The sequence below is a fragment of the Cajanus cajan genome, chromosome 3, assembly GCF_000230855.2.
Source record: "Cajanus cajan strain Asha chromosome 3, NIPB_CcT2T_4, whole genome shotgun sequence".
Lineage (NCBI taxonomy): Eukaryota > Viridiplantae > Streptophyta > Magnoliopsida > Fabales > Fabaceae > Cajanus > Cajanus cajan.
Window position 1 is genome coordinate 73,451,968 of NC_138519.1, and position 17,618 is coordinate 73,469,585.

A 17,618-nucleotide genomic window follows, 5' to 3' on the forward strand; every position below is an offset into this window, starting at 1 on the left:
TTGAACAATTTTAGTCCCTCAAAAATCATAATTGTGCAATTTGAATCTCTCCCATTAAAAATTTAATAATTTTAAAATTTTAATATATATATATATATATAATAATTTAAAATTATACAATTATTTGCTTATTTAAGTTAACATATACTATAATTTTTATTAATGTAACAAATGATATATATTTATTATTACTAAATAAATAAAGTTTATATATTATTAATAATTTAATATTGCTAATAAATTAATATCAATAATATTTTTAGTATATTTATAGATAAATTAATAATTTGATAAATATAACTTAGTATATATTAATATACTTTTACAAAAATATAAATATAGTAGATAAGATATGTATATTTATATTTTTGTAAAAGTATATTAATATATAATGTTATATTTATACTTTTGCATAGTTTATTTGTTTCTCTCAGGGTTCTCTTAAGAACCCACAGAGTACTCTAATCCATATAATAAACATCTTACTCATATAATTGTCTCTTACAATTGCATTCCCTTATGGTGTGTTTGGATGAGTAATTTTACAAATTTAAGGAATTTGAAATTCTTGGTATTTGAATTACTTTGATTTCAATTTATATCATTGTTAAAATATTTTGTTTAGATAAGTCAATTTAATTTTTTTTAAATTTTAAATTATTAATTTGGATATGATAATTTGATTCTATCATGATAAAATTGCTTTTAAAAATATATTTATATGTTGATATTTTTAAATAAAATTTAATAAAAAAATGTTAACCATTTTTTAAATATTTAATAATTTTAAAAATTAATTTAGATAATATTTAATAATTTTTAAAGTATTTTTTAATATTAAATAATTAAAAATATGAAGATATAAGATAAAATATATAAGTGAAATAAGGGGAAAAAATATGAGGAATTTCAAATTCTTACATTTTTGGGAGAATTTGAAATTCTATTATTTCAAAGAATTTGACAAATGCTTGGAATTCTAATTCTTTGTAAATTCTCCATCGAAACAAAGTATTTCACCTCAAAAATTTAAAATTCTTCAAACAAATGAATTATCCCATTAAAATTTCTCATCCAAACATACTTTTAGGTTTTTCATAGGAACCATAGAGATATTAAAATTATACATTTATATTTAAATATAAGAAAAACAACAAAAAAACATGTATATCCAGAACGGCCCGTTCTGAAACCAGAACGGTCCGTTCTGAAACCAGAAAGGCCCGTTCTTACACCAGAACGGCGCGTTCTGGAATCAAATTTTAAGGTACAACAGCCACGTATGGAACGACCCGTTTCGCTTTAGTTTTAATAGGCTATTTTAGTATTTTAGAACGGCCCGTTCCACTTTGGGAACGGGCCGTTCTGTATTTGCGTATTGATCATAAATTTATGTGTTAGAACGGGGCGTTCCGATTTAATTTTAATAGGGTATTTTAGTAGTCTAGAACGGCCCGTTCCAGTTTGAGAACGGCCCGTTCTGGGCTATTTAAATATGTGATTATTTAATTTTTAGATCAAGTGGAAATATGTGACTAATTAACTATGTATGAAATGTGTAACTATTGACTTGTATATACATAATAAGATTTATAAATATTAACCATTATTAGGCTCTAGATATCTATTTTATAAATATTAACCTTTATAGGTTATAGATATCTATTTTAATTTTAGAAGTCTACATGTCTAAACTCAGCCTTAATTAATGAAAATATATTTTTATTAATATTCTTAGGGATTTTTGATTTAGTTAGATGTTAAAAAATGCCTAATACAGTAACTTTATAAATTAATGTAGTGATTAAATATTTTGCAGTCACATATTATAATTTATTTTAGTAGAAAATCTGCCTAGCAAAAAAAAAAAATTACTAGAAAATCTTGTGTTTAATTTTAATGTGTGCAAAATATTTTCATATGACAAAGAAAAAGTTTCCAAGACAATAAATTTCAAACAAATAGTCAATTTATCTCCTAGAATTGAGGATTTAGACAATTTTATAATTTTCCACACAATCTATTATATTTTTCATTTATTTCATTCATTGTCAATATAAATTTAATTATAACATTATTTCCAATTAAATTATTTTTATTTTCACTGCGTGTCGCTGCGTTCATTTGGATTGTGGTTGGGTTTGATGTTTCTTCTTCAGTGTTTCTCCATCCACCAATTCAATCACCGCTCGCAGATCCGACTGTGCAACAATTTCTTAAATACAAATATTTAATTAATTAATTTTAATATATATACTAAATTTAATATTAGAAAATTTATAAATATTTTAGTTATAATTTTTTATTATCTTTTGATTTAATATTGGATTTCTTTTGATTATGAAAGATATTTACCTGAATTTGAGTTATAATTGTTATAATCTTTTGATTTAATATTGGATTTTATTTATTATAAAACATAATAAATAAAATCTAAAATCTAGAGCAATTTCTTTGATACAAATATGTAATTAATTTTAATATATAATAAATTTAATATCAAAATATTTATTATAATTTTAGTTATGATTTATATAATATTTTGATTTAATATTAAATTTCTTTTGATTATAATATTTTAATATATTTTATTTAAAATATTGGTTAACATATTTTATTATATTTTCATTTTAATTTATTATAAAATAATTAGAATATTTAATTTAACATCATTAAAAAAATAATCATTATAAAATTTATTCTTTTTTAATTTAATTATTTATTATAATACTTTTTAGTTACTATATTTACCAAAAAATTATTTTTAATTAAAATATATTTTAGAATTTTAGTAATTTAGTTAATTCATTATCATTCACTCACTTGATTTTACCGTATTGGTCAATACCTGTTTACAGGAAGTGAATTTCATAATAAATCAGTAAACAATCATATAACAATAATTTTTTATTAGTTGACAATTACTTTACATTATTTGTACATGATCATTAAATTCTCAAAAAATTTGACTTAAAGAATATACAGTATATTTCATTAAATATTTTAATTATTTAGATATTTAAACATTTAGAAATTAATTTTTAACATGATATAATATTGTTCGAAAGAAGTTTCATGAAATTCTTATCCAGCTAATTTTTAATTTTTAATTCCAATCAACAAATAATCTTCAAATCCTCCCTTTTTAAACTACACGTACAGAAAGACCCATGAATTAACTTCAGATTAGGTAGAAGTGGACCCGTCAAGTTAATTGCTTGCCTCAATTATATTTATATAAAAGTAAATATGAAATAATAAATTAAGACACAAACAGAATGAATAATGTGAGGGTCACACACAAAATGAATTCAACAAATTAGGGCTTGTCTCCCGCTCTTCTCATTTCTCTCCGCTTTTTCTCTCCCGCACAGAATGATTTGAACAAATTAGGGCTTCTCTCCCCCTCTTCTCATTTGTCGCTGGTCTTTCTTTCCCACTCGTCCCCGACCAATTTTCTTCCGTCTCTTCGTCGTCTCTGGTACGCTTTTTCCGATTCCCAATCTTCCATTTCCAATGCGCCTTCTTCTTCCTTCACTCAGATCCTTCTTTTGCAGATTGGAGCGGATTCCTTTCCTTCCAGATGGCGGCGGCGTGGTGGTGGTGGTGGTGGTGAGGGTTGAGGGGGAGGGCGAAGCGGTTGCGGGCGGTCCTGGATCCGAGGCGGTGGGGGCGGGAGAGGGAGTCGGGGTCGGAGTCAGGCTCGGAGGCGTGATCGGGAGGGCGGCGGCAGCGGTGGTGGTGGGCGGCACTAGTGTGGTTCTTGGCGGTGCCGCCCCATTTCAAGAAGGGGAGGGAGAAGTTGTGGAGCGGTTGCGACTTGACCGGAGGAGGCGCCGGTGCGGTGGCCATTCCCTCCAGCTTAGTTGGTAAACGGCGTTGTAGGGAATGAGAAGAGAAGAGGGTGCGTTGGTCTGGTCTGGTCTGCTCTGGTATGGGAAACTAAACTAGAGTTGCTTCTTTTCTTTCATTCGCTGCTTAAATTCTAATGCCTTTTCTTCTTCGCATTTTTACCCTTCGCCTTTCTCCTTATTCTCCTTCTCTTCCTTTTCCTTCAAACCCACTATGTTGTTTCATGGGATGGGATCCCACTATCCTTTACTAATCAAACAATTTCCTCTTTTATAAATTCCTTTTTATCCACACATAATTAACCTACTTCTTTTTAACATGCTTTCTTTCACCTAAAAGTTTTTCATTAATTTTAAACAATCATGTAGAAAAATATATGTTGTTGTTGATACTTCTTTTATCCAAAATTACTTTTTTTAATTGTTTTTCTCAAATTCACGTATTGTTTTATCTACTTACAATTTTTAATCCTTATTTTTCTTTTTGAGAATCATATGTATCATCCTTATTTGATTTTCAATTATTAATATTTTTCGTTTTCTTATTTATTAATGCTATACTTATCTTATACCTTCCTTTTTCTTTCTTAAAATTCTGACAGATTGCTAGTAAGCTTGAGGTCCTTCCTGGCTCTGTTTCGTGTGGGATATGAAGAAGCCATCAAGTATGGTTGCAGAGTAATACTTGGTGATCGCCCTGTACAGGTTGGATGAGATTTTCTTTTCAAAGCATTGGAGATATATTGGATTGTACTAAATTAATGGAGACTCTGGTGCATGAACAAGATCGGTAAGTCCAAGCACTTAGTTTAATTTGCAGTTTCATTTTTCCAAAACATCAAGTGCATATTTTATTTGAGAAATATTAATATCTTTTATTGATTGAGCTACTTCAATTCAATGGAAGTATTGCAATCATCCAAGATTTTTGCTCTAAAATTGTCTAAAGAAATATTGCCTCAACTCGTTAATGCTGTCTTGATCATTGTTGAAATTATATAGTTTTAGATATTGAGGGAGAACAAAAAAAACTAGAAAATGAAACATTTAGTTGATGTTAACTGGGATGTATGACAATATATGGATATTGATATTGACAATAACCTTGGGAGAACTACTCCACAAAAGCTAGCCATTGTAGTTTGGAGAACCCAAGGCCTTATAAACCCCACACTAAAATCTCATACTAAAGCATATATGTTTAATAAACCTACTGTACTGACTATTTTTGCTTGATTCTATTATCTTTATCTATTTTATTTTTATGCTTTAAAAGTATTAACTTGAAGTACATGCTGAATGTATTTGTATCAGTTGTATTCATCAGGGAGCGAACGTTGTGCTCAATTTTCTGAGTCATGGAATAAGATTGGTATGTTATTTGAACTGAACTCCTGGCATAATTTTTTTTTTATGCACATGATATGTAACTGTGGAATATAGAGATAATGTTATCCTTTTATGGTTAATAATAGCATTTAATTTTCTTGAGTTAATCTTTAGGTTTTAAAATGGTATTGCTAGAAAAGGGAGAGAATTCCCTTCTCACCAAGTAGATGAAAGCTAATATGAGAAATTTGAAAGCTTGTTTTATGATAAGGGGATAATTTTTGTAGTTTTGGGTGTAATCAATGCTTCTTCTCCCCCCTCCTTATCTCTGTTTCTGTATCTCTCTTTCTCTTGGAAGTTTTCTGTGGACAAAAGAAAAGGCTAGGTACTAGTTTTTTTGGGCAGTATTTCCTTTCTTGTACAAAATTAAATTTTTGTAGCTGTTCTATATATTTTCCATGGACTGAAGCTAATTGATATCCAAGCAGAGTGTTATATTGGTCACTAGTTTAAGGATAAGATTATTCTTATTATTCTTCTGTTTTTAGCTTCTTTGTTGGATCCGGTTGCAAACATTGGTATGGTGGAGCTTGGTGAGAAGGAGCTTGCCATATTCCTTGCTGATAGAAGATCAATAGGCAAGCCATTTTTTAGAAATGGTATGTGCTGAATACAAACAAATTTTTATTTGTCTTTTTGTTTCTGTTCATCTTACAGGATCTGTGTCAAAAACTATTCCCATGTTTAAATAGTTTCTTTTTTACCTCCTGTTATATTTTTTAACAATGGTCCAACAAGGAACATTCTTTGCAAAACTTACAATTATACTTTGTAAATTCATTGTAAAGATTGTGTGTTTTACCCAAATCAGACTAGTTGCAGGTATGCTGTTAATTCTGAGTATGTTTTTTTGTCTATACATACTTGTGTTAGGGACTCCTGAGCTTTTCCTTATAGCAGATATGTTGCATATATCTAGGTATACTTGTATAAAACTGATTTGTTATTGATTTTTCCTTCTATGCTACAAATTGAGTGTTTCATTTGCTGCTGAGAATATTTTCAATAGAGGAATTGGGAATTTGATAGAGGTGAAAATCAAATTTTTGATTTGTTAAAGATTTGAATTTACCTGATTGACCTTCTATTTGAGCAAAAATTTGTTAGAATGTAGGGGTGGTGAGAAGTTAAATCATTTTCAATTTTCCGTTACACCCACCAGCAGAGCTCAATAAGTGTGTGTGTGTGTGTGTGTGTGTGTGTTAGTGAGTGTTACTTATAACTGAAATTCAATATCCGAAAAGGGGTAAAAGTTTTATAAAATTTCCAGTAATTCTACTTGACTTACAATTACAAATGGCTGTTTTGTGTCATAAATGGTAGATGAATGTTTCAGATTTTAGGTGATAAGGATCACATGTGCCTTGTCTTGACCTATTGAAAATATTAATTCAGGAATTCCATCTCTTGTTGCCATTCCTGCTGAATGTCGAGCTACTAAATGTATTAATAGGTGAGTTTTATTATAAAACCAAGGGTTGATTTGAGAATAGATAATTCAAATTTTGTAATTCCTTTTTTACTTTATTAACAGAGGGTAATTCACATTTAAATTAAATTAGGTCATACAAATTATTATATCATGTGTTTAGTGAGTCTACTTGCATAAGTCATATTCTTCTGCATGGTTTAAAAAAAAAAATCTACTGCATGGAATTACTATACATTATTTTCCGTGTTAGGTTTGTTGGTGAGCTTACTGTTGATAAGGTTACAAATTGGTTTGCAACAACTGTATTGGCTTTACCTCAAATTAACTACTACTCAAAGGAAACACTGGTAATTTGTTTAAACTTTAAAGGATCATTCTCTTTTTCTGTAAATATGCGTGGTATTTTTTCTTTTTCTCTGGAGCAATTTTTTTGTAATATAAAGAAATTCCTTGAATAATGAACATCTATAATGATCATGGATGAGGGGTTAATGTAGTACAATATTGGGTATGAACAAGCTTGATTATGTTCCTTGTCTTCCCTTGAGGTTTCCCTCCTTTTTGACTATTTAATTTGGTCAGTTTCAGTATATTTTTTCCTTGAATCTCTACAGAACTAACAGATTGTTTTGGTTTATAATACACCCTTTGCTAAAATTGCTTGGCTCTCAATTGTATAAGAGGCTGTTTTTGTATGTTGGAGTAAGCTACATCACTTTTATATAAAGATAGCTTCTCTCTGCGGCATTTTGATTATAAGTTTTTCTAAACACAAATAAGATAATCCAAATCAAACGCACTTCCCTGACTCGTCACCCTTCTTGGCAGCAAAAATTCATTCAAATGAACACCTTTCTTTTTAAATGCCTTCTTCAAATCTTATCTAGTCAGTCTAGCATACTCTCTTTTCCAGCTTGATGAAAACCTTGTGTAGATCTTTTCATTTCCTTTTACATTTCTCCATCAACCTTGCAAAAGATATATTGTTGATTTATTTCCATGGTTGACCTCCTAGTAATAAAACCAAATTGGTTCTCTACTGAATGAATCTTGTCTTGATCTTTGATCAACTACTCTCTCCCATATGCTCATAGTGTGGCTATGATGAGCTTTACCATTTTGTAGTTGGTATAGTTCTGTATGTCTTCTTCATTCCTCTAAATAGAGATCAAAGTGATTCTCCTTCATTCATCTAGCCTTTCTTAAACCTCTACCAAATTATCCAGCATTAACCATTAAACAATCACATGTTTGTGCATGTCAAAAAGATTCAACAATGTTTTATGTTAGAATTTGAGTGCCTAACATAACCTCCACTTTTATCCCAACTCAAGATCAGCTATTTAAAGCTTCACAACAATGCACAACATGGGTGTAGTTTAAGAAGTGACAACTAATTACCTAAAAAGAAAGTGAATAAGTGATAACCAAATTCTCGTTAATTGTATTTGGATTTATTTTTAAGCTTATAGAAATATAGCTATATCATCGAATATTGACCAATATTTTTTGTTATTCTTAGACTTTGTAGTGATTTGGCTTGTCATATAGATGGTTTCATCGCGGCTGTGGCTTACACTCATGTTCTTCAGGAAGGTCCTGTCACAGGAAGGGCAACTGATGTTATTGCTACTGCAAATACTGCTGCTGAGGTGGCCTTGATGCTTGTTAGGCCGGGAAAAAAGGTAATCAATTTTAAGAATTTTTTCCCCTGTATTTGAATTTTTGTATGATTTGATTTGGAACATGTTGCCTCTATTAATTGTATGTTTGGTAGATAGGTATAAGGTCATCACTATATAAGCAATCTAGCTTAGTAAAATTAGGTTGCTTCATGTGTATTGTTTGAAGGGGTTTCTTTGCCTAAATGTGTGCCTTGTGGATTTTGATCTCTAAATGATGAAAAGTATCATGGCTATGGATATACTCCAATGAAGCTTTATTGTCATAGTTACACTGATAGAGGTCATTCATTATTTTTCATGTGTTGTCTTGCCGATTAAGCACATCATTAATCTTGGGAACTCTTCTTGATGTCTGTATTGTTCTTTTATCTTCATTTTAAATGATATCATGCATTTTCATAAAAAAGACTTGATATTTTTGTTTTGATTGAAATTGTTTCAATAATAGGCTCTGGTAATCGATTACAATAAATGGGTAATCGATTACCAGAGAACCTTTTAATAAGTAAATTTCGAACATATGATTTTCATTGTCTGGTAATCGATTACATGTATAGGTAATCGATTACCAGACTCTTAAAAACAAATGGTTCCCTGAAATTTAGTCATCAACAGTTAGTAAGGGATTCATCCCAGTTAGTGACGGATAAAATCCGTCGCAAATTGTGATGGATTTAATCCCTCACAATTTGTGAGGGATTTAATCCCTCAGAAACTGCGAGGGATTAAATCCCTTGCAAATTGTGACGGATTCTACTTAATTAAAGTCATCACAGTTTGTGACGGATTTAATCCCTCACAAATTGCGACGGATTTTTATTAATTTCTAAACATTTATTATTAGAAATTAGTGACGGAAATTATACTGTTTGTGATGCCTTAATTCCGTCACTAATTGTGACGGAAAAAATAATCCGTCACTAAATATTTTGTGACGCCAAATTTTGTGACGGAATCATTTCCGTCACAAATTCCGTCACTAATTGATTTGTGACGGATTTTATCAAAATTAGTGACGGATTTGTTCCCTCTCTAATTTTAATTTTTCTAGTAGTGTTGCTAGAGATAGAGTAAATGACATTAGTCTTTCTTAAACTCTGGTTTTTAAATATAAAGTTGGTTTCTTGGTTAAACTATGCAAGAGATTGATAGTTTAAGTTAGCAACTTAGATGCCAACTTGTAAGAGATTAGGGTTGATTATTTTTTAGAGTGATTGATAAATTCTGAATGATAACTATTGTGAGTCCAGTGATAACCATGAGAAGAAGGTTTAGTGAAGTCAAACCCCAACATTTCTTAATATTGCTTTAGAATCAAGTTTTGCACCCTAAGTATTTACAAAAATACCAAAAATAATTCTTATAACATTCACCTTGTTTGCTTACATTATTTACTACAAAAAATCAGATTTTAATTGCTTTTAGGTAGCTTAGTTAGTATAACAAGTGAAATTGTAAAGTGTTGCGCAAATTCCTTGGGAGACGATACTCATACTTTCATTGAATTACTTATATGATTTGGTACACTTGCCAAAGGAGATAACAAGGTTTAACCATATCCATCATAAAAGGTGCACATTGTATGACAGGTAAAATCACACCCATTAATATAAAATGTGTACTTTCTATGTCATGTTTGGTCACACCTGACATAAAATGTAAGTGTTAATATGATTAAAATATCACATTTGATATTCATACTATGACGGACATTGACTATTCGATATAGAAAGTCAATTTTCTATATTGCATTTAGAGTTGATATAGAATGTCCCAAACACTTAACATAGAAAGCCCTAGCTACACTAGTGTGTCAACTTAAAAAAAAAAAAAACTAGTGTATTAGTTAAGGAATGATATAACTATAGTAACTCATTTTGTATACTTGCATATATGCATTCTGAAAAGGAAAATATTGCATTAACCAACTTCATGGTATATACAACTAACACACGGATAGAGAAAAATAGAGAAATTAACATATATAACATGTAATATGATGCAATAAGAAGAAAAACAAAAGAAAAAAAAATTAATAGTGTTTGTAAAATTTTCGGTCCATATTAAATGCTTGAAGGGATAACTTTATCACTTATGATAGTCATATCTAATGTTAACATGATTTTTTTTTTTTTAGTAAAAGATACATGTGATCTTTACTAATCTTAAAATGTATATTTGAATCTAATTTAATCCTAAAAAACGGATCATAATTTAAAGATGCTTTCATTTATATTTTTTTCATTGTCTTATCTCTAATAAATACTAAACTTGAGGTTTTCTCAATTAAAAAAAAAAGTTTGTCAAATAGTACTGTCCATCTATATATCACACTATTCTTTTATAACCAAAAACGAGGTTGTCAAATAGTTCTGTCCGTCTATCACACTATTCTTTTAAAAACCCAAAAGAAAGGTCTCAACCCATGAGTTTAGTGGGATGTTGGGCAACGGTACGTAGGTAAGTTGTCTTGCACCTTATTTTCCCATTTCGACTGCTTCCTTTGCAAATTCAAATGAATGGGGAAAGTAGAAACCAATATTCCATCTTTAATCAAATGAGACACAAAGGATAAATGGTGGACCTCACACGAGACATGCATGCATTGAATATGCTAGTGACACATGAAAAGTCAATTAATATACGTATAGTGCTAAATATATATTCTTCCATTTGCTTGGGTCCTCTCACAAACCAGCTTCAAATATGAACCTTTTGGACCCTTTTTGGTATATTACGTTTACTTTTGGTATTATTATTAATATTATCGTGCATATATAAAATTAATATTATCATACATGTGGAATGTTCTGAAGTTTGGCAGATTGGCAGAATGGTTTCCAAGTTCTGAAAATAGCTTTGTTGACTAACTGGATTCCTTTAATCGCATGTTCACATTCCAAATGGGCAATAGTTTATGAATGAAAGCACTACGTCAGCTCTTGTATTTATTTTTCTATTATTCGTGAATAAATATATCATTACTACTTTAATTTTTATAGTAGAAGACTAGAAGTGTTATACGTATATAAGATGTGGTAGCTACCTTTTATGACTATTTTGTTGAAGATTAGGTTATCTTCTGATCAAGATGAACAAAATTAATTAATTAGTTATTAGACTTTGGCTTTAAGCAACTGCACAAGTCAAAGCATTGAAGCAAATTTAATTTAAAAACAGTATTTTATTTTTCATAGCTTACAGCCCTGCATTTCCACACCTTAATATTGAAAATGAGACATTTTATTTGGAATACTGAGAGTATCCATCTTTTAAATTCGTTTTCAAAGGCTTACAACACTAACATTACAGAAACCCGCCACCAATAGTAAATTAATGGTAGCTAATGGCACGAAGAACGAAAATGATATCGATGTGCTTAATTAATTAAAGAAGTATAGTTTTTGTTTTTATCACACAAGCATTCACGTACTTAATTAATATTATATATATATATATATATATATAATTTATTTATATTTTTTTTCTTCTTTTTCGTATACACATTTTAAAAATTTTCCTCCAAAATTAAAGGAACAAACAAAAAGTTATCACACTTGTGCAAAAATATATTTTCTTATTAGCCAAGTTCAAGTTTTAGGACAAAACTTGCATGAATATGTGGGTGTTAAGAGAATTCTATATATTTAGAAGTATGTTCGAGGACCAAAAGAAAACAAGCAAAAGATAAATAGGGTATACGCATAATAGAATGAGGAGTGGCTAAAATATCATGTATACCCTACAATCTCGAAAAAAAAAAAAAACTATGTAACTCGAATGAGCAATTACAAGGTGGTTACAAACAGTTCCAGGGGTTACCTATATATATGATGCAATCACAGAGTGGATATGGGTTATGAAGAATATGTGCATAATAACTACCTCTCTAAAATGATGATTGTAGGCTCCTAAGATAAGACTATTTGATAGTTAAAAAACGGTTTCCAAAAACTAGTTAAGAGCGGTTGAAAGAAGTTACACATATCACAAGTAGTGGAGCAATTATGCGTGACACAATGAATCTAACTATTCTTCCCATCCTTTTATAAATAGGCAAGTTGATATCATTAAAAAAGGTCAAAAACTTAATATTTACGCGCTCTCTTCCGCATCCATGACTTCCGTGCAAGAAATGATTGAAAATGGTCTCTAGGCTAACTTTCCTTTTCTTAGCTTAGTTTCTTTTTTCATATTTTAACATAGTTAGGATAGTTATTATTTATGTACTACATTGTGATAATTATATATTGTAATTAATGACTCATTTTTAAATTTAAAGATATAGTGATCGATGCAAATATATGCATTGTTCATTTAATTTGTTTGAACATATATATTCATGATTCTGATTGTATGATATTTATTGAGGAGTTTATAGAGATTCTGTTATATTAAACAACCTTGCAATTCAATCTTAACTAATTTAATCAAATAGATGTTACTATAATTACAATTTGAAAAAAATACATGTTGTGTTCCAATAATACTTAAAACTATGCATATGTCTACATATTTAACATATCTAAATTAAAAATTTTGGCTAATTCAAATAAAAAGAATCCATAAACGATTTTTCTCATAAGGGGAATATATTTGGTGTATATCAGCCATACTGTACATTATACACGGTATCTCTTTATCTATTTTTAAAATACAAAATGTTGTACGTGATATTCAAATTTACATAACTGTTTATTATTAATAGGCCTATAATTAAGTGCAACGAACATTTCTCAAACAATAAAATATTCCAAGTCTATCGACTGCATTAAGAAATCTATTTCCCCCCAATTACTTTGAACATTACCTTTAATTTTAATACACAAGTAATCTAAATAATATAAGCAACTACCATGCATGCATTAACAAAATGGGAGACTTTGGTTGGAACCCAATAACTCATTCATAGTAGTGTTTTATTTTCTGTTTTATTTTGACCAAATTAAAGTTGATCACAACCAGATCGCATAAGGTCCAAATTGGAGCGCGCATGCCTTGCTATAAATTAAGCTCGAGCAGTGTTCTACTCAACCACACAAGTGCAATTTGAACTTGACCTAGCTACTTCTCATTAAGTGCTAGTACTAGTGAATTTGAACAATGGCTTTCCATTCGCGTTATAACGTATTTTGCTTCTCTATTTTGTTTTCTCTACTTGCTGTAGCCTCTGCTCAGCTATCTTCAGGTTTCTATGGAAAAACATGCCCCAATGCCCTCTCCACCATAAAATCTGCAGTAAAAAGTGCAGTTGCCAATGAGCATCGCATGGGAGCCTCCTTGCTCCGTCTTCATTTCCATGATTGCTTTGTTAATGCATGTTCTTTCTCCTCTCTCTCTTTTCCTTCACCATTTTCACTTTCTCAACTTGTTTGAATACAAATTTAGAAACATTTTTGAGTGTGTCTTTACTAAAAAATATTCTCTATTTTTAATAAAAAAAAAACTCTCAAAAACAATTCTAATTTATATTCAAATAGACCATTTGACACATGCATGAATGCATATTTCACCTTGCTTGAGCATGCATGTATATTAGTATATGTGACTTACAGAATATACTGATAAAATAACTAACAAAAATGATTTTAAATGTATTACTTTTGTTATACGTGTGTAGGAGTCAAAATGAATCTCAAACATGTTTGATATATTTTTCAACTTTAGATGGCCGAGACATTTCTTCAAGTCTTGGACTTTTAAGGCTGTTTCGATACAAGCTTCATTTGATGAAGTTTTAATAGTTTCTTTATCCAAAAAAAAAACACTTTATTTTTAATAGAGAAATTTACAAAAATTCTTCTAAACTTCTATCTAAATAAACTCTTAAGAATATATAATGTAGCTATTAGCTAGCTAGTATGAGTTTCCATGCATCCACATATTGTTTTCACTAATCATGTTGTGATACATTCTTGCAGGGATGTGATGCATCAGTTCTATTGGATGACACATCGAGCTTCACGGGAGAGAAGTCAGCTGGTGCAAATGTGAATTCTTTGAGGGGTTTTGATGTAATTGACGACATCAAAAGTCAGTTGGAGACTGCTTGCCCTGGAACTGTTTCCTGTGCTGATATCTTAGCTGTTGCTGCTCGAGATTCTGTCGTGGCAGTAAGTTAATTTAATACAATAATAAATTTTTTTTATCATAGGATGATTACAACCATGATAGCGAGTATCTAAACTAATCTAAGTTTTCATATATCTACTTCAGTTCCCGCTAACCATTCTTAGTGATTGTATACAATAATCAATATGAACACATAGAAAGCAGGATAAATAAACAAGAAATTCTATAATATTCTACATGTGGCAATGTATATATTATCAGTCTCACTCAAATATATGTGTATAATAGGAACGTTATATTAATCCATGCATTTTTGAATTTTTGATAAAAAAAATTCATATCCAGCTGAAATTTTTAGATATGATTAATTTAAGAGAAAATAGTTTGTACACTCATAATTATACTAGTGTAAAAGGCTATTTTATATTCTGTTGTCCAATAATATGAATGGAATGGTTATTAATTTTTATAATAATTATTTTAAAAATACATATAACGATTTCTGATTAATTTAAAGTGTTGTATTTTGTTTTACAATTCACTGAACATAAATATTAAACCTGATCTTAATTTAAAATATTAACTAACTGGCATTTTGATTATCTCAGTTGGGTGGTCCATCATGGACTGTTGGCTTAGGCAGAAGAGATTCAACCACTGCAAGTAAAGATGCTGCCACTAATGATATCCCATCACCTCTAATGGATCTGAGTGATCTCATAACATCTTTTTCAAATAAGGGGTTTACCGCCCAAGAGATGGTAGTCCTCTCAGGTAAATTACGAGCACAATTTATAAGAAAAATAAATTCCATTTCCCAAACACTTTTATTGTCCCACATCATTACCCCTAAAAAAGAACTACTAAGATTCACATAATCGTGTGAGATTTAAGTAATATCTATAAGATTTTAATTTCGAACTTCGTAGTTGTTACTGTAATTTTACTGATAAAAAAAATCTATTTAACTCTTAAGTAATAGAGTACCAATTTGTTGATACTCTATTACATGTCAATATATATCACATGTATCTATTGCAAACCTAATGATTTTTTTTTCTTATCCTAAAATTTGTGTCCATGTATATATAGGAGCACATACAACAGGGCAAGCCAAATGCCAGTTCTTCCGGGGTAGAATTTACAATGAAACAAACATTGATTCAGATTTTGCGACATCAGTGAAGTCAAACTGTCCAAGCACTGATGGTGACAGCAACCTCTCCCCACTTGATGTCACCACCAATGTGTTATTTGACAATGCTTATTTCAAGAATCTAGTGAACAATAAAGGGCTTCTGCATTCTGATCAGCAACTCTTCAGTGGTGGTTCCACAGATTCTCAGGTCACTACCTATAGCACCAGTTCTTCAACTTTCTATGCAGACTTTGCTAGTGCCATGGTCAAAATGGGAAACCTTAGCCCTTTAACAGGGAGCAGTGGCCAAATTCGTACTAACTGCCGTTCAGTGAACTGAAAACGGAGAAAAGTCAATGAGAATTGGTTGAGCAAAGCTGATTAAAGCATGCTCATCCAGTCTCAATCTTTATGTGTTATGTTTTTTCTTGATGTGTCTTGTCTTGACCTAAGTCATAATGATCGAAGAATTTGAATTGTAAGGTGTGGTAGTCGGTTAACTCTTGTAGTTTTCACTAAATTTTATCAATTGGGTACTTTGAATAAAGAGTGATATTATTCGTCCATAAAACGAGCAGAGAGAAGTGCTTCTATGGTCCATTTTAATTCTTGGTGTAAATGTAGCATGTTTCATCATTATAATCCAATGTGATAAATGTAGCGTGTTTCATCACTATAATCCAAAGTATCACATTTAGTGTATAATTCGAGCAAAATCATTTTCGAAAGAAAAAATTTGTTGTGAAGTAGAACGAAGAATTAAATTTTCGATGATAATGTAACGATTTTGTGACACAGATATCAAGCACCGGTTGTGACACTTATACTGACTTCAACGCTTAAGTCAGCATATGACTTGTATGTAGTAATAATGTGAGTGAATGTTTCTCGTAGTTTAGAAGTTCTCTTTATATAGAGTCATTTAAGTGAAAAAATTTGTCACAAAACTTATGTCACACATGCTCATTGTTATTATTGCTTATGTGTCAAGTATTTTGTATTGAATGTAAAATCCTTGTCAAGTTTAGGATGTTCTCTAGATAAAATCATACTAACTATATATATCTTTAAAAAGAAAAAAAAAAGGTTGGATATAATTAAGTTCGACTGACCTCTAGAACAATATCTGTAAAAATAATAATAATAATAATAATAAGGTCATTATAATCATCTTTACTAATTAGAATTCTTAAAAGAAATATCTGTATTATCAATGATATATCCTAATTGATAGTCAATGATTAATTCTTTTTTAGATGTAGATATTAGTAAAGAGATAACAAAATCTGCCTCCTATCAAGAAGACTTTCGACACAAGGCACCAAGTTCGGATCTCCATTGCAAGGCACTGAGGGTCTTCCCGCATCAAACCCAGCCGAACCGTTGGTTCTGATACCACTTGTTGGGTCCGATAGTCCACCTGTTGGAACACCATAGTATGATATTGTCCGCTTTGGGCTAGGCCCGCACGGTTTTGTTTTTGGGCTCCTTCCCAAAAGGCCTCACACTATATGGAATGGTGGACACCCTTATAAACTAGTCAATGTTCCTTCATTTTACAGATGTGGGACTTGGGATGAATCCCAACACAAATCTCTGTCAAAATGATTAGAGATCTCAACTATTTACTAATTGTGTTAGATTTTGTTAGTCGTTCTGGAGTTAATTAATCATGCACAATATCAAAATTATTATAACTTAGCGAGTTTTGCAGCCGGGTTAGTGAGGCAACAAAATTTTGTAATTAATTTATTATTAGGATCGTTTTGGTGCATTAAGAAAGTCCCACGTTCTAAAGAATCTGAGATTAAAGGTAATTAATGATTATTTTTATTCCTTAATCCATTGATCAATACATCTTTTAGGAATTAAATTGAGATGCATGCAAGCAAACAATGTATTTGAGGTTGGAGCTAAAAGAGTCGTAAATCATATGATTCATATCTATGTATCACAACAGCCTCTAGATGTTTTAAAATATTAATGTATACTAATTTTAAATATAATATATATATATATATATATATAATTTATTATAAATTTTAATTATA

At 30.3% G+C, this 17,618-nt stretch overlaps 2 protein-coding genes across 6 annotated transcripts; both read left to right on the forward strand.

Moving 5' to 3' along the window:
- Nucleotides 1-3,790: 3,790 nt before the first annotated feature.
- On the forward strand, nucleotides 3,791-11,551 carry LOC145955891 (uncharacterized). 4 transcript variants are annotated; one of them, XM_083071262.1, is made up of 8 exons: nucleotides 3,791-3,932; nucleotides 4,454-4,641; nucleotides 5,166-5,223; nucleotides 5,729-5,839; nucleotides 6,636-6,693; nucleotides 6,923-7,019; nucleotides 8,265-8,357; nucleotides 11,174-11,551. In XM_083071262.1, exons 4-8 carry the CDS (start codon nucleotides 5,761-5,763, stop codon nucleotides 11,225-11,227), a joined length of 381 nt encoding a protein of 126 aa, XP_082927388.1. In that variant the 5' UTR covers nucleotides 3,791-3,932; nucleotides 4,454-4,641; nucleotides 5,166-5,223; nucleotides 5,729-5,760; the 3' UTR covers nucleotides 11,228-11,551. The 4 variants fall into 4 exon arrangements, with proteins under 4 accessions (XP_082927388.1, XP_082927391.1, XP_082927389.1 ...); XM_083071265.1 differs by having other exon boundaries at nucleotides 8,224-8,357; nucleotides 11,174-11,229; XM_083071263.1 differs by lacking the exon at nucleotides 6,923-7,019 and having other exon boundaries at nucleotides 8,195-8,357.
- A 1,784-nt stretch (nucleotides 11,552-13,335) lies between these two features.
- LOC109796088 (cationic peroxidase 1) lies at nucleotides 13,336-16,246 on the forward strand. Of its 2 annotated transcripts, XM_083071260.1 has the most exons (5): nucleotides 13,336-13,399; nucleotides 13,525-13,673; nucleotides 14,279-14,470; nucleotides 15,038-15,203; nucleotides 15,522-16,246. In XM_083071260.1, the coding sequence occupies exons 1-5, from the start codon at nucleotides 13,351-13,353 to the stop codon at nucleotides 15,905-15,907; spliced, it is 942 nt and encodes a 313-aa protein (XP_082927386.1). In that variant the 5' UTR covers nucleotides 13,336-13,350; the 3' UTR covers nucleotides 15,908-16,246. The 2 variants fall into 2 exon arrangements, with proteins under 2 accessions (XP_082927386.1, XP_020211307.1); XM_020355718.3 differs by having other exon boundaries at nucleotides 13,366-13,673.
- Nucleotides 16,247-17,618: the final 1,372 nt, after the last annotated feature.